Source organism: Rhodamnia argentea, chromosome 5 (assembly GCF_020921035.1).
Source record: "Rhodamnia argentea isolate NSW1041297 chromosome 5, ASM2092103v1, whole genome shotgun sequence".
Lineage (NCBI taxonomy): Eukaryota > Viridiplantae > Streptophyta > Magnoliopsida > Myrtales > Myrtaceae > Rhodamnia > Rhodamnia argentea.
This window is the reverse complement of record NC_063154.1, coordinates 5,822,969-5,844,405: the sequence shown is the minus strand read 5'-3', so window position 1 is coordinate 5,844,405 and position 21,437 is coordinate 5,822,969. Positions and strand designations below refer to the sequence as shown.

The 21,437-nt window shown below is 42.1% G+C and overlaps 3 protein-coding genes across 4 annotated transcripts; all 3 read left to right on the top strand.

Moving 5' to 3' along the window:
* The first annotated feature begins 32 nt into the window (after positions 1 to 32).
* On the top strand, positions 33 to 1,743 carry LOC115751327 (transcription factor PRE6-like). Its single transcript, XM_030689213.2, has 2 exons — positions 33 to 358; positions 1,162 to 1,743. Exons 1-2 carry the CDS (start codon positions 221 to 223, stop codon positions 1,351 to 1,353), a joined length of 330 nt encoding a protein of 109 aa, XP_030545073.1. The 5' UTR covers positions 33 to 220; the 3' UTR covers positions 1,354 to 1,743.
* An 11,954-nt stretch (positions 1,744 to 13,697) lies between these two features.
* Positions 13,698 to 15,608, top strand: LOC115753309 (homeobox-leucine zipper protein ATHB-13-like). Of its 2 annotated transcripts, XM_030691884.2 has the most exons (4): positions 13,698 to 14,153; positions 14,254 to 14,657; positions 15,038 to 15,432; positions 15,474 to 15,608. In XM_030691884.2, the coding sequence occupies exons 1-3, from the start codon at positions 14,036 to 14,038 to the stop codon at positions 15,386 to 15,388; spliced, it is 873 nt and encodes a 290-aa protein (XP_030547744.1). In that variant the 5' UTR covers positions 13,698 to 14,035; the 3' UTR covers positions 15,389 to 15,432; positions 15,474 to 15,608. The 2 variants fall into 2 exon arrangements, with proteins under 2 accessions (XP_030547744.1, XP_030547734.1); XM_030691874.2 differs by having other exon boundaries at positions 15,038 to 15,608.
* Positions 15,609 to 19,257: 3,649 nt separating this feature from the next.
* On the top strand, positions 19,258 to 20,096 carry LOC115753322. Its single transcript, XM_030691894.2, has one exon. The coding sequence runs from the start codon at positions 19,321 to 19,323 to the stop codon at positions 19,909 to 19,911; it is 591 nt and encodes a 196-aa protein (XP_030547754.1). The 5' UTR covers positions 19,258 to 19,320; the 3' UTR covers positions 19,912 to 20,096.
* Positions 20,097 to 21,437: the final 1,341 nt, after the last annotated feature.

Below are 21,437 nucleotides of genomic sequence, written 5' to 3'. Positions count from 1 at the left end.
CTGCTTCTTATACACACTAGCCTTCTTACAACCCCAAAACCTCCTTCACTACTGTCTCCCTCCCTCCCTTCCTCCCTCCCTCTCTCGCTGTTTCTCCATTGTTCTCCTTTTGCTCGAAGCTTCTACTTCCTGCGTTTGCTCCTTAATTACTAGTGTCTGTCCCTTCCTTTCTTTTTCTTCACAAAGCCGCTTCTCATCTTCGCTTCGACTGTCGTATACAATGTCCACCAGGAGAGCATCGAGTTCTTCGCTGCCGAGGCCATCGAGTATAGCCAAGATCAGCGACGAACAGATATCCGACCTCTTGTCCAAGTTACGACAACTCAATCCTCAGCTCCGCGCCAACCGTTCTGATAAGGTACCGATATCCAGTAAAATTATTGTCTCGGAAAATCACGCGTTAAGAAATGCGAAAGGATAATATTCGCGTACTCGGACAATCACGCACCACCTTCATTAGCTTTGGCGGATGGATAATATTTTGCGCGCACTCGCACAATCTTTCCGTTTTCTTCCTTTTGGTCCATGCATAGCCTTCGAATTGAGCTTGAGGTATGTGCACGGAGTATACATGTATAATGCTAAATATGTAGCCTAAAGCTTTTTGAAGTTCGCTTACTAAGTAAAATGGTAATTCTTCTTAAACTTTTACAGCATATTCAGTAAATTCATCTGGACAGGTTACTGCAAGTAGATTATGCACCGTTACATTATCACACATCGGGTAATGTAATTTAGTGAGGATTTTTGCATTTGTCTAATTCCGATATGGCGTATATTCACTCTTAATACATTCTCTTCTCCTACATACTGTCACTTCAGTTTTATGACTTACCATCCGGCCGAAGGTGTTAAAGATAATTAGGATTTATTTAGGATAATTTCTTATGTGAGTTCTCTTTAACAAAAGGGATGCTAATCCATGCAACGAGCCATACACGTTAAGCTATCAAAGGCTTAAGATATTCTCATTGCTAATTTTGCTCTAACTTCGAGTTTTAGATGCCCACGCGCATTTCGCTACGTGAGCGCGTGCGCATGCATGCGAGGCACACGACGTTGGTTAAGTGTTGTCTTCATGACAGGACTTTGTCGTGACACAGTTCCTTATACTTCCCTTATTAGGGTTAAGATTCATAGTATCCTGTTCTTGTTCGACAGGTATCAGCATCAAACCTGTTGCAAGAGACCTGCAACTGCATCAGAAGCTTGCAAAGAGAAGTGGATGATCTGAGCGACCAACTCTCGCAGCTTCTGGCTTCAACCGACAGAGACAGTGATCAAGCGGCCATCATTAGGAGTCTGCTACATCAAATACAGACACCGGCCTCGTCGTTTCGTCACCGTCATTAGTCCCGTTTCACGTAGCTGATCGGTTTACATAGCTAAAGGTTCGGTCGCTTGTTGCGATGCTATACGAACCTATGACATACAATAGAAGGGTTGGTTCGTCTGTACGCTTTCGTGCAACTTTTGATGTTACATGTCTATGTTTTTGCGCATCTTCCAGGAAGCACAATAATTCACTTCTGGGCATTTCCTGAAGAGACAAGGTTCGATATTTTCGTTTACCATCGATGGCGACAACTCTTGGAAGCCAAAATCTTCATAGAGTTGACGTTTCTTCTAGATTTTATACATATCTGCTTTATTTCTCTCGCGATACGCAGAGAGTGGGGCCTACGTTTGAGCGTGAACTTTGAGATGTGAACAATCTCCAGGTCGAATTGGTCCTGCACAGTGATGGAATCTAAGACCGTTTGTTTTTTTTTTTTTTTGGGTCAAAATCTAAGACCATTCGATGAGAGGGTTCTCTGATAAATTTGATGTGGCGCAGCAAGATGGGTGGTGGGAGAAAATAAAGAGGTGAGCATTGGCTTATGTATGTGCCGGGTGGTCTAGGACCTCTCTCATCTCAAAAGCGAGCTCAAAGGATGATGTTTTTTCTCACACTCATGAATCGATATAGGATAACCCGATCGTATGTTACACAGTTTCCATCCAAAATTTATAAGTTGTGGGAGGAAAACTAGTCAGAGGTTTAAAGTTGGGCTAGTGGAACCAGGAGTTGAAGGACCTCGTCACAACATAAATTGCATGAATTCCTCTGATGTTGTCTCAACATGAGAAAGTAATCTTATGCTGCCGAGAATCAAGCTAATCACCTTTTAGTAAAGGCAGTTTGAAACTTTAAATTATCTAGAATCTTATTTGTGCCAAGTAGTAATAAAGTATCATAAAGGGAAATGTTTTCCTGACTGATGCGACAGGGATGATACAATTTCAATTGTAGATTTACACACAATTACAGCATGTATTGCGTAAAACACTCGTTGATTGAGAAATTATTATAATCAATAGGGCCCCCTCCCTGGCCCACTCTCTATGTCATTATTGTAATTTATAGTATGTTATTTCACAAATAAATAATTATTTAAACGAACGCAAAACAATGAGTATGAATATAATAAAAATAAATCATGTTTTCGATAATCATAATTTGTTTTAAATGTGATCAATTATTACACACGAAGGACATTTCTAGCATATAAAATCGAAGCTTCCTGGTTGCACAGGAATATCTATTCCTAGACTTAAAAGGGGCTATTCTTATGTTCCATTTATTTCGCAAAAAATGAACGATTTTAAGAATATTTTCCTCAAAATTATCGCTTATATCGCTTACAAAAAAAACGAACGAAAAAAAAGTATAATTGTTCACCAAAATGTTTGATCATAAACTATTGTCGAAAATAGAAAGAATTTTCATTGACTTCAAGCGATAGAAGCGATTATTTTTAATTTCTTTTTTTCATATTGTTAATTTTTCATGAAACAAATGGAAGTTTAATGTTAAAAGAGTAACTACTCATGATCAATTTTTTGAACCAAATAAATGAATGGCTGTTTCATTATAAACATGTTGGGAGTGATAGCTATTTCTACGAAATGCCAAAGCCTATTATCTAATCTCTAATCTCTCTATGTCCCTAGCCAAGAAACCTCCGTCCCCACCACCATCAATGATGTTCGATTCACGATCACCGCTGACTCCACTCCAACCCAACCCGAAGGCTGAAATAATGTATAGACCGAAATATTTCCAAATGCACTATCAATCGAGATTATACATTACAACCGTGAACTTACATTGGAGGGGTAGTAGTCAACTTTTCAATTGTGTCAATTTAGTCATCGACCTTTTCACTAAGTTCTAATGTAGGCCTTCCGGCTCAATTTTCGCCGAAGACCACCGACGCGACGGTGTGCCATGATGACTGGACCGCCACGTAGGACGGTCAACGGGCTATTAATACCTTATAGATGTTTTCACACCCTCGAATGTAGAATCTATGTGAGCCCCGATGAAGACGGCAATAGCACGCGCAAGGGGAGGCGTAGAACAATTTAGAGATGGGGCGTGCCTTTTTGTCTTGTAGTTCTTGCGTACACAAATCGATGGGAAATGATAGGACGTCAACTCTTCCCATTCACACTCAAATTCAACGCATTCTTCCCCATGTCCATGATTTGACCCGTTGGCTGGCTCTTTCAGGTCTCGGAGCTTCCAGCGGACGATAAATTTCCACTCTCTACTTGAAGATGCCTCCCGCCTCCCCTTCACGGACAGGATCCCGCGTCCATTTCGCGAAATTAACGGTTTGGTTCTTTTAAAGAATGATTATTTATATCGCCTACAAACATTACTAAGTAAAAAATTATTTTCATCATCTCTACCAATGCATGTCCAACTCATTATCATTGACATTCGTTTTCCGCGAGCGAGTCCCCGAGCGATCATCTTGTGAGAACACTTCTCCGTATCGGCATAGAAAGAAGTTCGCACAGGCGGGTGTTGTTCGCCCTCTATTTCGAGGGTCGTACCGAACGCCTCTTTCCCCGTCATTTAAATCAAGGGCGGATAAGATGGTCCACGTAAAGTTTTCTGTGCACCGGCTGCGATCATCTCAGCCGCCCCACCATCTCGAATCAAGGTTCAATCTAATGCTACTTGATGTCGGCCATCACGGATTAACCTAGATCTCGGGTGGTCGGAGGGCCAGGATCTCAAATTTACTCGGGTCCGAGACACTGTGGCTGCGAGTTAAATAGACGCGGAAAGGGATAGATGAGAGTTTGGGTTTGATTTTCCATGTGCTATTCCAAAATATGTTTACATACGAGCATGCGCATGCTCGTCCTCCGCCGATGCTAGGACCTAACCGGAGAGGGAAGAAAAACATGGTCTCTCTCATTTCTGATAGACAAATACAGTTATGAGAATAGTTGTAAGATTTGCCAATTCAGGCTGTACACGACAGTGACCGAATCTGTTGTGGTCCGATGTGTTCGTAACCATATCTCCGTATATTCTCTCATAAGATCATGTGGCATCAGTTAAGAAGATTTAGCCTAACCTAAGGGCGCTTTTGCAAAATGAGAAAATCACTAAAACGGTCATAAACTCATTGCAATTGTATCAATTTGGTCTAATTTTTTTTTTTGTCAATTGAGTCATAAACCTGTTGCACTTATGCCAATTCAGTCCATTTTGCCGACTAACGCCGACGTGGTAAAATTTTAATAATTTTCTAATTTTTTTTAATAATTTCGTTTTGTTAAGGCTGGCTTGGACAAGGCCTAGCGACCGTCGCTAGACGTGGCGAGGGTCGCGAACCCTCACTTGTAGCTAGGCGAGAGCCGCCACCCTTGCTAGCGGCCGACGAGAGCTCGCAAGCCATTGCCTAGGGGCATGCGGCCCCCTACCAGCCCTAACAAAAAGAAAAGAAAAGAAATCAGAAAATAAGAATTAAAAAAGAATTAAATTTTTTAAAAATATTAAAATATTAAAAAACTCATTACGGGAAAAAAAAAGTTACAAAGTTCGTCATTCAACCAAAAAAAAAAAAAAAAAAAACTTTCTTGTCGATTACACTTTCCATCGTTTAGCTTAAAAGATTAAACTTTGCACCCTGTAATTTCGGAATCACAATCTTTGCATCCTAAAGCTTGAAATATAGATACAATTGGCAATTTCCCTTCTTTTTTTTTTAGGTTTCTTAGTCTCCATGGGGTAAATCGCAAAATTCTTTTTAATCTCGAGAACGAAAAGTGCGCTTTTAAAGTGTGGTTCTCGATCTCACGAGAAGTGCGTGATCGGAGAAATTGGAGGGACGATATACATTATTTTCATCAATTTTGGTGTTACCGTAAATACTATATTTGAATGATTTGAAGTCCTAAAAAACTGAAATGTTCTTTCACCATTGTCGGGCTAGGTCGAAATTTATTACTTTTCGGCTTCAGTTCAAAACCTTTGGAAAAGAAATTCCTTTCGCTGTTGGGCCTAAAGTCAACAGCTGGAACTGGAAGCCCGCCAATGACGACCCGGTACAGGTCTCATCATCATTTCACCATGCTTAATCCCTTTTTAGCAACACTAATCGATGCTTAAGAACTCACCAATGAGATGGTTTAGGCCCAAAAGCCAAAGTGTGGGTAATTAGAGTAATCTCATCTCTTCTCATCTGTGTAGAGAGTGTGATTTCATATTTCAGTTGCACTTGAAACTCCCTTCATCCCTATATAGTTTCTGCGTTTGATAGGCCGATGCAGGGCGCTTCGACGGTTCTTCAGGAGACAGATCCCTAACCCCTCGACGACCGTCGGATAGAAAAAAGAGTAAATCTCGTTCGTCGATCATAAAGCCCTTTTAAGCTTCCGTTAAACCCCCTTCCCCCTCTCTTCTCCCAAAAAAAAAAAAAAAGAGAGCAAGGATTCGTGTCTCTTGATGGACCGAGGAACTGTCCGAACAGATTGCGGAATTCGGCAAATGATCGAACACCCAATCGACGGGCGAACGAGATTGATTGGGCTGTTGAGGTTCGTCGTGGGAACCGACGAAATTTGTGCAGACATGAGATGGGGACGAGACAAAGACATTCGCCTCCATTTCCTCAAATGGATTCCACAGCATCACCTCCGATCTTTGCCCATCCTCGTAAACTAGAGATAGGAGTATGGGTTCATACATAAATTTTTTTTTCTTATATGGTGGCCGATTCTTGCAACTTGGGCAATCTGCCCTTTGATGTAACTTTTAAAATGTCGGGTCGCCTAATGAGGTATGCAACTTGTGACACTTCTTTGCAGTGTTCCTATGTCCTGAACCCCGGATCGGTTCGGTCCAATATAAATTATGCTCTAGAAGAAATTAGATAAGTACAATTTCGAAATTGAGATGTGAACGGATGAGAAGGAGAACAAGTAGGAGGCTATTTTGTAATGAGCTAGTTCTAACCAAAATCCCTCCAGCATCGTATCTGGCTGGCTCCAGCTGACATGGCCGTCCAGCGATGCCATCGTATGACGTGGATAAAATGCATCCGAGGTGGACGTTTGCATCGCACTTCAAAGTTATCTCCATTAACTAAATTTTTCCACAAACGTCCATGTAGGGAATTGAATATTTTGTTCGCATTGCACTTTGGTGTTGTTTGACGGTTATGTCAACTGAATTTGGTTGGATTTTATGTCGGAGGGACTTGATTTGAAAATTTATGAAAGTAGTCGGACTTGATTAAATAAATCATTTATTAGGAAAAACGTGAAATCCCATATTTACTTGCGGGAGGTCATGCTCTAACACCATATGCAATGGTGCGATTTGTTCTTTTTGAGCCAATGTCCCAAAAGGGAGTATTTTGAGTAATCACAAAGATGGTATATGATCAAGACTCCTTTCGATAGATGTGTGGTTTGTGGACAGACTAGACCCATATCTAATTTGACGGGTGCGTTTAGTGATCAATGGGTGAGATCGCTTAAGCAATGTGGTGCTCTTGGTAGGCTTCTAGGACTATAGAGGGAAGAAGAATGAACCAGACCGGAAAGTATCGCTGGACAATACTGCTAACATTGATCACGACAACAATTGGGGGAGTTTCTGACATCCTAAGTTCTACATCGGTTATGAAAGGCCCTATTGTGTGATTTATAAGTCAACATCTATTCCCAAAATGATCATCATCTCTAGCCGTTACTCAGAGTATTCTTTTTGAGAGCTTGGCCCGCGTATAATAGATCGGGTCGTTATAACTTAAAATAGGCATCTTCTCCACTCCAATCTACAAGGTTGTCATCACATTAGTGTTCCTTTCGGCAGTCGAACCCGCATTGATTAGGCTGGATGTCTCCAATGAATGTCCGAACAATACGTACGGGCTCCGAATTGCGTGGTATACATATGTCGATCTTGCTTGTCTGGACATAATTTCGGCTCTCTGGGCTCGGCTTCTCGACTCGCATCGACGATGAGGCTAAGATTACAAGTGAGGAGGGGCTCTATAACTCCTTACTCCTAATTGAATATTTGAAACCTCCGTTGGAGTGCTTGGATCGTCACAATAACATAGTGGAGCACCTTTGGTGAGTTCAATAGCAACCAAGGTTTTGAGCTTGATGGTTTCTCCCATCAAGCTCAAAACCTTCTCCTCTGTCTCAAAACACATACATACATACTCTCTCTCTCTCTCTCTCTCTCTCTCTCTCTCTCTTCTCTCTCTGTGTACACAGTTCAAAACTTGCTGAGCCAATACTGGATGGATGGAGAGTCCAGTTGAGTGGGGAAGGGTTCTTCTGATCATGGGGCCATCTATCTCGAGGTAAACACCAAGAGCCCCCCGAAATAAAAAAGAAAGGAAAGAGCCAACGAGACCAGTGGTTGGCAAATCACTGTCAAACGCATATCTCCTTGCCCAAACCTTCTCCTTCTTTTTTTTTTCAGCCCAAAAGAAAAGAGAGGGCGACGACAAGAAAAGGGACGCACATGCTGTAACGGCCTGGGCCCCACGTACTTTCGTGGCGCCACTTTGCAAGATATTGTCCGCTTTGGACACATAATCCTCACGGTTTTATTTTTTTCGAGCGTTGCCCATACAACGTTCGGAAAACGCATTTTGCAAGTTAAGAGGGCACATTGCCATATAAACAAGCCCAAGACTCCCCTCCTAAGTAATGTGGGACAAGGGGATGTCACACATGGGATCAGCATTCAAGCTGAGCGCACCAGAAGCAAGGGGACGCATGCGGAACAGAACAAGATTCAGCAGCTTCTTCTTCTTCTTCTTCTCCTACTTCTTCCATTTTTTTTTTTTGGGGGGGGGAAATGTGAGTTTGTGGGGGCTTGGATTAGTTAAATAAGACCTTGGAAATTGGGGAAAGAACCCTAAAAGAACATGGATCCACCCCCATTCCGATGGGGTACCCCCCCCGTCCCTCTTCATGTTCCAACTAATGAATTCATGTGATGGTGTTCTAAGTCAGCTCTTCCCAGGCGACATGTTATCGTCTGGACCACACCCCACTTCGTCCCATGTAAACATGTCCAAAACAATAGAAAAAAAAAAAAACACTTTAAAGGGTGTTTGTTTGAGTGAAATGATTGTCAGGTATAAAAAAATGCTTTCTCAAAAAATGCCTTAGTATGAACTTTTTTTCCGAAATAAACACACCCTTCGTCACGCATGGCATGAAATCTTCACGCGATGTCTCACGAAAAGACCCAAATTTTCGCTACGGCTTTCACACCGCGATCTATTGCCTTCGTCATTACCGTTTACAAAACGAGTTCCGGTAACTCGCGGGCATTTATGTGTGTTTTTTTTCCTTCTGTGGCCAAATTAGTACTTGTTGGGTCCTACCTGGCCTATTTTCAGATAGGTCGGCCCCGTTACCTCCTGAATTGATTTACTTGGGAGATGCTCTCTCCATGCATGTCCAAGATTATACATAGCTAGAGTCTCAATTTTCGAATTTTGGGGGTTTTATTTTTATCTGCTGCCACGAGAGTCAGGCCGAATCTTTCTGCCTTTTCCTGGAGGGCATGATTGACGAGAGGGCAAAGTCTTGTCGTGCATCAGAACCATTTCTACCATGTTTACGAAGCTCGCCGGTCGGAACGTTGTTTTCCAAAATTTGCCTAGAATCAGGTCAAATCAATTATGAATTTTTCTCCCTCCTAAAAGTCCACTTTTTTTTTTTTTCAGATGAGAATGGATTATGTATCAATTTTTGTGTGATTGTATGGTTGACGGTTTGTTCCGAGCCACAAAAAAAAAAATGAAGAATCAATAATTGAAAATTGTTGTGGGGTTCAATTTTTTAAAGAATTTGTGGCTCACAATATACTGTTATTTTCGAAGTTATTTAAAGACTTTTATGCCAATAAAGTTCATTGGAAGATAATGAGTATATATTCAGGTGGGCGGCGGCGTTGGCAGTGGCCGATGCAAGATGTTGTTGGTGCTATTATTGGCCAATTCGATGGCGGTGGTCGTGCGATACCGATGCTTGGTAATCGACAATGACAAAACGAATGTTTCGACAGAAGATCTTAACATTATTCTATAATTAAAATATAGTCTTAATTTAACCTTAGGAGTAGGTTGCGCCATGCGAGTAGAACATACCAAAAGCAAAAGAAAATTGTCCGGCTTGAATGGTATGATGTAGAATGAAAAAATTTCAAATAAGAGCCGAATTACCCCTGTTTTCTCAAATAAGGGCCCAATATCGAGGATTAGCTCCCTTCCGAATCCTCCATCCACGAGCCCTTATCGGGCTTGCCTTACCTATGTGAGGGCCACCCTCGGCGTGCTCGAGTGAAAGGTTGCTTCGCCCTGCCCTTGCTAGTGGCCGGTTGTCGCTTGAGATCGACCACCGGCGAGAAAGAAGGACAAAAAAAAGGGAAAAAAGAGAGAGAAGAAATAGGAAGAACAGTAAATAACAGAGAAAAAAAAAGTAAATAACGAAAATGCCTTTGGTCAAGCCATTCTTTAAAATAAAGAGACACTTCAGGTTCTTCTCTCAAACAAGGTCTATTTCAGGCCTTTTTTTTTTTTAGAAAATGAAGGTAGTTCAGGCCCCTTTTTAGAATTTTTCCTTTTTATAATTGGAGATAAATCTGTGAAAGAACATATATGTCACTTAAATAAAATATAGGAAAAATCATATCCAAATTGAGGTAAGAATAAGGAGTAACTCAGTGCAAGATCGAGTGAGGGCTAGAGTGGTGGGTTGGCTCTAAACAAATTGTAAATCCACTTACGACCCATTGATTAGCAATTTAATACCCGTATTATGTTTCGGCTAATTTATGATCCATTTATTGAATTTAACTAATTCATATAATAACTTACCTCATCATATATATATATATATATATATATTACGAAATGGATTTATGATCCAGGTTAAATTTCGAGTGGTCGGTCTCCCTTTTCTATGCGTGTCCAGTGTCCACAATTGATGTCTCGAGCATGAAGATGGTCGCCAAAAGCGACAGCTGAACATGTACACAGCGCATGGAGGGCGATTCCGCAGTTGCTTCTCTCCGGGGTGGTCGAAGTCACGCTTTCAATTCGAACGATCTCATCAGGTCGATGCGTTTTTCCTGAGGGGGGGAAAAAGAGCGACGTCCGTTAAATCGGCCCGCAAACTTTTGGCTAAATCTTCCTATTTCTGGGACCATGTGTTGGGCGTTTGGATTCCATTGATGGGTCCAACGTGTTTGAAATGGAAAAAATAAAAGCAGGGCAAGCCAATTAGGAAGGACGGAGACCATGAGTGTTCGGTAAATTGCCACGACGAAATTTCCGACGATAATCTAGGTCAGGACATATGCACCATACTTTCCCTTAGGACCCGCCGGGGAAAATATACTGTTTTTCGCAGGTGAAACTCAACTAGATCATTCGAGTCCGCAAAGTAAATCGCGCGATGTAGTTCCTCGCAAGTTCCTTCATCTCCACATTCTGTTTTTTTTTTTCCCCCTTCGTTGCGACTTTGAATGAATACACTTACAAATTAAAGGCAATTCGTGACTAAGTAAATTGCGCGGTGTGGTCGCGCAGTGATAGCAAGGATTTTGGAATGGCTGGAAAGAATGCATTTTTATAGTTGATTAAAAGGTCAATGACCAAACTTGTAAAGAGATTGCTAGAAGGTCATCTATTTTCGGCCTTTAGCAGTCGGGACAGCTGGCGTCCAAGTCATTGGTTGCCGGCCAAAATGTGCAGAACAATGCATTGGAAAAATATCAAAAGGTTTAAGACTAAATTGGCCAAATCGAAAGGATTAAGACTGGATTGACATTCGTGCAATAGGATTAAAAACTTTTTGATAATTATCCCGTCGAATGTCTTATTCTTTTCACGAGTGTCATGCTATGTTGCTCTTCATGCATGTGGTTTATACTCGACATCAACCTCGAGCGGCCTAGTAGGGACTAGAGAGAAAACTCAAGAGGGTTTCAATAACTCGAGAGAGTTATACAATTTGGTTTAGGTAAAAAAAAAAAGTCAAGATTGTAAAGATTCACGAGGTTAAGAATTGAATTAATTAGCATAAAATGAGTCGCCCTTACTCATATTTAGACTTAAAAAGTGCTTGTAGGCGGTTCCTTTTCTTTTGGGACATCATCGTCTGACAACCCAATTCGACAAGTAAAAGGAAAGCTTCAACTAAAACATGTTTTGTTAAAGGTCTATGGGTGCAACTCCACGGATTAAAGAAAGAGGCTGATTATGAAAATGCAAACTAGGGCTTTGCTTTATTTATTTTTTCACTTATTTCATTGTTTTTTTTTTTTTTGTATATCAAGACTGTTTTCAGCACGAAAAGCCTAATTTTGTGCGGGATTAGGAATTACACCGCTAGCTACTAGGGCCAGGGAGACCGATGCATTTCGCAGAGAGAATCAAACAAAACGTATGTATTGGCTTTTGACAATACGGATCTCCCTTCTTCTTTTCTTTCGGTTTTTAATCGACAACATAATAGCAAACTGCACCTCATTTGGGATAATTGTAAAAAAAAAACTCCCAAATTTATTGTATGACAGCCGATTAAATTCTAAACTTTTCGATTCTACCAATTTAGACCCGAACCTTTTGACGGTTTGCCAATTTAGTCCTAAACTTCTCAACAAGGACAATTTAGTCCTAAACTTTCTAAATTTTGCCATTTTAGTTTTAAACCAATTATTTGGATAATCGGTCGAAGGACTATATCAACAAATTGTCAAAAAATTTAGGATTAGTTGATGACTAAATTGACATAATTAAAAGGTTTAGGACTATAGGGACGAATCGTCAAAAAGTTAAGGATCGAATTGGCACGATTGAAAGGTTTATGATCGATTTGGCCGATGTACAGTAAGTTTAAGACTTTTTGGATACTTTTCCCCATCGTATTTCAAACGCTGGCGGATTCACGAACCGATTTATCCCATTCGAATCGAGACAATGAAACATAGATCTAAAAGTCTAGGAGGTGGGAGTGTGTGTATGGTATTGAGCAATGGGGTAGGAGAGAGAGAGAGAAGGGGGGAGGGGGGAGAAGGAACACATTAAAACCCATACATAAGGTTGCTCCGAGACAAGAATGAACAGCTCCATTGGTGGAATATAGTAATATTCTCTTGAGAGAGAGAGAGAGAGAGAGAGAGAGAGAGGAGAGGGTTTTGAAAGGGGGAAAAGGATAAAAGGGGATGATGGGAAAGAGGGTCCATCCGATTGCACATTGCTTGTTGGTGGTTTAGGTAGCAAACCCTGCCCTTCCATTGGACCCCCTTCTCTCTCTCTCTCTCTCTCCTCCTTAGATTCCTCTCTCTCTCTCTCTCTCTCTCTCTCTCTCTCTCTCCTTCCTTTTCTACTCCTTAGAGGGAAAAATATTAGGGGCCAACTCATCTCAACTTTCTCAAGCAATCTCTCTCTCTCTCTCTCTCTCTCTCTCCACAACATGAATAGGGGCCTAAAATATCACACACACACACATATGCACGTTTGCTTTTGCCCGTGAGAGAATCCAAATCCATCAATGGCCCGCTTGTTTCGAGAAAAACTTCATGATAAAAGAAAGTGCTTTTTCGAAAAATTATTTTCCGGGAAAATGTTCTCCCCTTTTTCCCGATTAGGGAGTTCGTCTTCTTGACTTTTCAGGCACGCGTGTTTTTACTTTGGCCGCAAGTGGTTTTCCGATCGACTGACCGATTTCAGCGAGCCGAGCTCGTGAAAGTCCAGAAAACTTGTCTGCAGAAAATGTCTACCGCTCAAGTAGGCGCATCCCGAGAAATCGAAAAAAAAAAAAAAAAAAGAACCTCCCCTCGTTGAACTAACCACTCTAGAAAAACAAAAGAAGGGTTTTGATCCTCTAATGAAATGTTGCATGCTGAGACTTAGAAGCTCCAAGGGAGCAACAACAAAAGTACCACTATTTATCTCCTCAGACCACAAGCTTTTCTGTTCCTTTACACTCGGAAAACAGGAACCAACATTAATTGATTTTTCTGCCTGGCTAAGGAAATGGTCTTTCTTTTCTCACTATATGAGTTTGACATTTTTTTGACTTTCACTTTCACATTCACATTCACACCAGTCTAAAATTCTAAATAAAGACGACGAACATAACCGTTGGCACACTAACTAAGGTTTCCCCCTCCTTAATTTCCTCGCCCGACAAACCTTTTTTTTTTTCCCTGTCATCAGAAATATTAAAATAGAATTAAAGGGTACTGGGTATCCCCAGTTATTAAAAAAAAAAAACGGGAAATTTAGCTGTATTTACTATATTTAGGAGGACATCAACTCTTTCCTCACCAATACCGCCTTTTTTTTTTCTTTTTCCTTTTCCATTTCCTTATTGGTTATATCAATAGTTTTTGGAAGAACAACTCATCCGTAGGAGCTTGCGAGATATATAAGCTGCCAACATTTCACCAACTTGTTGTGCATCTCCCTTCGTACCTCAACGAGAATTTATTCCCTCTCAATTTTAGCTTAAAGGGTTTTTATTTTTATCAAATTTAGTCATCATCATCATCATCATCATCTCCCCCCTCTTTCTCTCTCTCTCTCTCTCTCTCTGAGCTTCAACATGACTGTCAGGCAAAACTGTGGAGTCTCAAAGATTCAAACGGGAGGAGTGTGTTCATAAGGTTCAGGTTATGGCTTGGAACTAGTGTAGGATTGGATTTATGGCCTTCTTCTCAGCAAATTTCATGCTTCAAGCCCCCCACGATCAAGATCACGAACACCCTCATCGCCATCATCAGCACCAGATCCTATCCTCTTGCACACCTCAAGACTACCATGGTACTTAACAAGACTCTGCCCGGTCTCTTCCTTTTTCTTCATTTTCGCTGAGTGTGCTTGAAAGTCTTTTCCTTTTTTTTTTCCGCTGGTGCACCCACAGGTGTTGCCTCCCTGCTGGGCAAGAGATCCGTGTCCTTCACAGGCATTGACGTGAGCGACGACCCCAACAACAACAACAGCAACGTCAATGGAGAGGAAGATCTGTCGGAAGATGATGGGTCGCAGCCCGGGGGAGAGAAGAAGAGGAGGCTCAACATGGAGCAGGTGAAGACGTTGGAGAAGAACTTCGAGCTCGGCAACAAGCTTGAGCCTGAGAGGAAAATGCAGCTCGCCAGAGCACTCGGCCTCCAACCCAGGCAGATCGCCATTTGGTTCCAGAACAGGAGGGCGAGGTGGAAGACGAAGCAGCTGGAGAAGGACTATGATGTGCTCAAGAGACAGTTCGATGCTGTGAAGGCTGACAACGAAGCCCTCCAAGCTCAGAACCAGAAGCTTCAAGCCGAGGTATGTTTGAAAATTTTACTGCAGAAGCTAAAGTACTGAGCTTGAGCTAAGAGTCGTTTGTGGTTAGTTTGGAGACGTTTGAAATTGTTGGAATTTTTCATGGGGATTGAATGGTGTGTGCAGGGTGGTTTTCTTTTTTTTTTTCCTTCTTCTTTCATTTTTGCCTTTATGAAATGGCCAAAGGATGAATGCTCTTAATGTTGACTTTTCCTCTGAAAATGGGTTTTCATTTCTATTCAAATTGTGATCTGGTGGAGCAAAGCATAGTCAAAGTTACTTTCTCAATCCAAATTGAGAGGCCTAGCTAGCTTTTCTTGGCATTAATCTTGATGGGTATCTTTTAGGTTTTTCCCTTTTTTCATGGTATATTCAATATGCAGATACTGGCACTCAAGAGTACCAGAGAACCAGCCGAATCCATCAACCTCAACAAAGAAACCGACCAGGGCTCCTGCAGCAACCGGAGCGAGAACAGCTCCGAGATCAAGCTCGACATCACGAGGACGCCGCCTGTCGAGAGCCCGGTCTCAGGCCACGCTCCTCCGGCAGCAGGCCGCCAGCTGTTCCCCTCCTCGATAAGGCCTGCCGCCTCCGGGGGACTGGCGGTGGCACAGCTGTTCCAAAATCCCTCGAGGCCCGATCACCCCATGATAGTCAAGGAAGAGAGCAGCATCACCAACATGTTCTGCAGCATGGACGACCACTCCGGGTTCTGGCCATGGCTGGAGTAGCAGCATTACTGAAAAGAAACCAAGGAGCGAAATCGAATTCTCCATCCCTAGTCGGAGCCAAGTTATGGGAAGTACATTACGTATTACCCTCCACGAGATATAACTCATAAGAAGGAAGGGAAGAGGAAAATCCCCATTTTTTTCTTGCTTAAATTTTGGTGTATAAAAATAGCAACGCATATGATAAAATTTGGGAATTTCGAGGACAATCGTTTAAGATTCTCTTGCTTTTTTTTTTTCCTGCTTAGAAATAAAAGAACACTTCCATGTTTCGTAGAGGCCTGGCGCTTAGTGAAACTCGAAACCTAGATGAATTGATTGATGTCAGTCAGTTCTAAAGGAGAGGAGAGGAGAGGAGAGGGGAGGGACGGGGGAGAGTGGAAGAAAGTGGTAGCGATTTGTGCCGATCATTTCATCAATCAAACACCACTTAGAAATTATTTTAACCGGACAAATCTACTCGGAGTTAGCAAAAGCACGTAGCTTTTTCATAAGGAGGACAATAAAAGATACATTTTCATTGGGGGCGTGCATATCCTCTGAAGAAAGAGAGAGAATCAAAGCACAAATTCCGAGAAGAGAAGAAGACAAGGAGATGGAAGCGTGGAAGAAAATAAAAGGACGAAAGTTGGGGTCACCCTCCCGTGAAAGAGACTTTGAAAAAACTTGTAGAAACCACACACGCCATCAACTCGGTGCTTGAGTCCTCTGCAATCTGTTTTGTACAAGCCAGACTTCACGTGACCCCATTGGAACAGAAGGAAGTGTCCTCGTTCATGCCCGAGGCTTGCATCAGTGAAGTACTAGACAAAGCTTAGTTGATACTCGTATCGGTGGGAGCGATGGACAAAGCCAATATGAGATTCGTGAAGTTTGCGCTAGTGCGAAGATTGGTAATCGCGTATGTAACATGACAAAGATTGACTTTGTGCCGATCGAAGGTGCTGGAGACTCCGAGACTTCATCACTCGAGGGCGATGGAAGTCGCTTGCGCATCTTTTCGAGAACCGAGCTTCAGCCCCGCTGCGTGCAAATGAAGACGGATTTCAATTGTGCCTGCATCTGCGTAAAATTTCCAACGATGCACAGCATGTTCCCATCTGAAATTGGAAGACAGATGACCATCTAGACCCGTCTATGTCGACGGAAAATTCAGGCGGGTGGTGTACGAAATAAATAGGTCCAAAGGAAATAAATCCTTCCTCCAAAAAGGGAATCTCAACATTGTACAGAGTCTACTGTTGCACTACACGTTCATCAGACACTATGTCCATCTTTCACATCACCTCACTGTTCTTAAATTTTTCAAGCATGGAGACATTGCCCTTGTTTGATGCATCGTTTGGTGCCGACACCAGCAAAGCCATCAATACAAACCGTGGAGAAGGCCGACATTGACCAGATAGATATAGTTGTATCCAAAGGAATTGAATCCTCTCTTTGTCTGCATATATTCATTGCAGAATGAACATGGAGTGAATGATTGTCCCTTTCTGATTTGTATCCACATTTTCGCTATATTTAGACAGTAATTAACGTCGCTAATTCCTTTGGACTTTGAAGTTCTCGACCGATGTAAACGAAACGGAAGAATACGGAAAAAAATAAAAAATACATACGAGCTTTCACCTCATCTGAACACTAATCAACGAAACAACAAACCTCAACCCGCCCTAGCTTGGCGGCCACGGCACCTGCCATTGGAATACCTAAAGGCAACTGCTTTAACAGATACGCAGAAGACCACTAGATTCTACCGATCAAGTCCTCCAAAGACAAGTTAGAAAATACGAACCCCGACATGTGAAACCTTAAAACGATTAATCTAAGCTGGGCAGTTACCCGGTTTATCTTATCTTTGTTCGTGGGATCATGTGCCCCATGAATAAAACCAATCATCTCTGGCATCAATGCTGGAACTTCGGGCGCTCGATCGCCATTTTCCAGATCCCAGCGCATGTTGTTCTTCCACCTAACACAATTTCTTTTCAAAAGATCCCCCCATAAACTAATGACAAATCGAGATTAATTAACGAGAAGAGCTTGCGGAGTGGCCACGTGCATGGCGGCGGAAACAAAACTCAAACATGTTTCTTATCGGTTGCTACGGTCCCATGATGAAGAAATCATGTGGCGGGCAATAGCAGAAATGATTGCTTAGTCATTGCCTTTTGCGCTTAATGATAATTTAATTTCTCTTGCTTTTTTTTTTTAATTCCAATTCGCTGGCGATCCCTAGAAGAAGATGCTGCTATTGAGATTATCTAGAATAAGGAAAGGCGATTTGATTTTTCAAATGGGTCCATGATTGATAATAACATTTGTGGGGTGTCCAAAGTTCGAGGTTGATTCGGATGAATTATTGTTTCGTGGGTATTGCTTTTTTTGCTTTTGTTTCGGTTGTTAGCATGGAGTCGCTGACATGGAGAGACCTTAATGACAGAGAGAAAGGCTTTCTGACGAGATGAAGGTTCTAGAAAAAAGAAAGCCAAGTTTATAACCATCGAGCAATCGATGATCCCGCTTCTATTCCCACCTCATCGACATCCGTGATCCTGGAGTTGGGATTACTCCAATAAGTCTTTTCGGTCCGGAGCTGCATGATTTCAACAAAGATGTGAATTAGGAATGATTGGTCGACGAGACATGAATCAAAGGCTAAATATTGATATACCCGGGGACTTCTCCTATATCTTTGAAGTGGATCTCTTGGTTTTAAAGATAATTATTTTGACCTTAGGTGTGTTTCTTCGGGTAATAACTCCACGATAAAGATTTTTTTTTTTCTAGGAGTCATTTTTCAGGAACATGATTTTCCCTCTTAGGTTAGGAAATTCATTTTCTTTAACTTTAGGCACATATATTTTCTTTGGCCATAAATGATTTTTCATTGACCGATTATTTTCACCATACTAAACTCGTGAAAGTCCAGAAAAAACAATTCATGCTCAACAAAACACACCTTTAGGTGAAGTTTGAAATATGTACCGTGCTTTGATCTTTTGGAGATATGTCTCGCCATCGAATGTCGAATCGAAAGCAATGATATATCTGATGTGGTTTCCAAGGCCATGCCGTCCTCCTAATGAAAATCATCTTTGCTTTCGTGGTCTCCTATTGCATAAAAGAATCTGGCTATGTTTAGTTCAATTTTCAAATTTTATCTAGCCTTAAATTTTACTTAAGGAAGTACCTCGCCTTTTAATTGGGATTCCATAAAACAGCTCTCAAAGCTCTTTTTTCATTTTGAAAGATGGAGGAGCGAAACAATCAACCTATTGATATTAGAAGACCTTTTGGTCCAAGTAAGTGGTATGGATTCTCCAATCAAGGCTCATGTTATAATCGAAGTGTCTCTCCACGGATGGTTCCATTTCTTATAATTGTTGAACAGGGTTCAACAAGCAATCGATATTTCACTATTAAGGGTGTAGTCCCGTTTATAGTAACGGTCCTTATATATCGTATTAAGCAACAAGTTTTAAGTAGCTAGAGCTTCTCTAAGACTTTTGATGACTCAATTTCGGCTGGCCGTTAACTTGTCGTTCAAAACATTCATTTTGCTTGTGTAAACTAAATGAAGCAAACCATGCAATACCCCCGAGTTTCAAACTCCTCTTTGCTGGACTGGACTCACCAAAAATTTGGACTCGAGAGATGGGCCTGGTCGCGGCCCACAAAAGCGAATCCAGAATCTTAATCCTTGCGCCTTCTCGGCCCATGTGTGTATTTGGAAGCTGAGATGATGCGAGATCTAGACCGGCTAAAGGAAAGCCCAATCTCTGGTCCCACACTTCCGCCATCCGACCAATAGAAACACAGATAAATCCTCACCACAAAAAAAAGTCCTCCAAGAAAATTCAAAATTCACTTCACTTATCCACCATCACATTTTCTCTCTTACTCGATCCAATCCCGCTTCGGATAATCCGATGGCCACCGCTCCACTCCCACACTCCGCCACCACCTCGGCCGCCGGCCGCCACCTATCCTCCACCAAGCCCCCTGCCTACAGCCTCCCCGTCGCATTCACGTCACCGAGAGCCAACTCCAACAGGCCAGTAACTAAACTCCTTGTGTCCTCCTCCTCCTCCTCCTCCTCCCAAACCGCCGCCCAAGCCGGAGCCAAGCCGAAGGAGGAGACCATCTTCTTCGACGGCGGGGCCCACTACGGCGACCTGGTGGCGAACCTCCTCCTCGGGTTCACGCTGCTGTGGCTGCCGCTGACGCTGGCGGCGGTGTCGCGGGCGTTCAACCTCCGGTACCGGTTCACGAACCTCCGGGTGACGGTGGTATCGGGGCTGACGGGGCAGGACCGGAGCGACTTCTCGTATGAGGTGATCAAGGACGTCCAGGTGGTGCCGCGGTTCATCGGCGAGTGGGGCGACATCGTGATAACGCTGAAAGACGGGACCAAGGTCGACCTCCGGAGCGTGCCCAAGTTCCGGGAGATCGCCAGGTACTGCTTGGCCATGGCCGATAAGCCCGTCATCTTGAAGGAGAAGGGCCCTAAAGGCTTTTAAGGTTTAACTCGACGTATAAAATTGACCTTTCTCTTGTTTTATTCCAAGTAATGTAAATTTTTTGGCTATAATTATTACGCAGAAAATGGAACTTCTTTAACTCTTTTTTTCTTTTATTGTCTAATCCGGATGATGATCATGTGAAGTTGCTACTTTTTATGTGACACAAATTGTTCTTCCCCCTTCTTATAAATCCACTTATAACATTCGTGTTGCTCGGTCATTTGCACCGGCATGGCTTTTGCTGTTATTACAGTGGGAAGAAGTCGAGAATTCTTTCCATGAATTGCCCTCATTGATTCGAGGAACTTGTCGACTTAAGTCAGAGACAAAAATGCGTTTATTTTCATGTCTTATCGAACTAATCGTGGGGTTTGAGCAAGATCTGAGTATGAACAATCACTTGAGTATGATATGCTCCTAGTTCACCCCAACTTGTGTCAAAAGTTTAAAAGCCATTCCTAACATGGGCCAAGGCTGCTGTGTGCATGAAGAATTAACTTGCTCGCCTTTTCTGCCTCCTACAAGCAGATTCTTGTTTTCCATTAATCATGAAATTGGCACCGATTAGTGAAAACATTTTCCCATCATCCGGCACTGGGAAAATGTCGCATTTAGGATGTGTTTATTTGAGCGAAAGAATTTTCTGAGAATTGATTTTGCGGACTTCCGTGCTCAAAGTAGGAAAATGAATTCACTGACCTGAAATAAGGGAAAGCATTTTCTTAAAAAAGGATTAAGGGTGTGTTTGTTTCTGAAAATTTAATGATAAAAGATGGGTTCTTTCTCATGACACATTGTGCCAAATAGAGAAGTTCATGTGTTTCTTACATTCCCTTTCCTTTGTGACTGCGATTGGAGCTGCTTGAGTAAGAGATGAAGTTCTTGCAATCGAGACATCGTTTTCCGCTTCTTGTTCATCATACCTGAAGTTCTGCTAAAGTAACAACGAAACGCGCGCACAAAATCTAGCTTCCGACATGTTCCTAATCATTCCGTGGAACTTGGGGTTCCATCGACAACTTCAGGAATCACCCAATTAATTTGACGGAATCAGTCCGTCGTGGTCGGGAGGAACGAATGGTCCCGAATCGCAGACCAAGCTGGAAAGTCACTAAGTTTATGCGGAAAAAGTACTAAAAACGTCCTAAACTGATAGCTCTGGTATCATACCAATTGAGTCTTAAACCTTTCAACTGGACCAATTTAGTCATAAATCTTTTTGTATTGTTACTAATTCGGTCAATTCGGGCACATTTAATAGGAAATCGCTGATGTGGATGCTGGCTATTTTACGTGGCATAGCTAGCATTGACGTAGATATTTTTAATAATTTTTTTTAAAACTATGTTTTCATTTTTTTTTATAAATATTTTTCTAATTATTCTTTCTCTTTTTTTTCATTCATTTTCTTCTTTCACTTTGGCCTGCGAGGGTCGCGGTGGAGGCTGCAAAGGCCCAAGGCGAGGGCCTTTGTAGCCTCGCTTGCGGCCGGCAAGGCCATTAAAGCCTTGAAGGCCCTCACC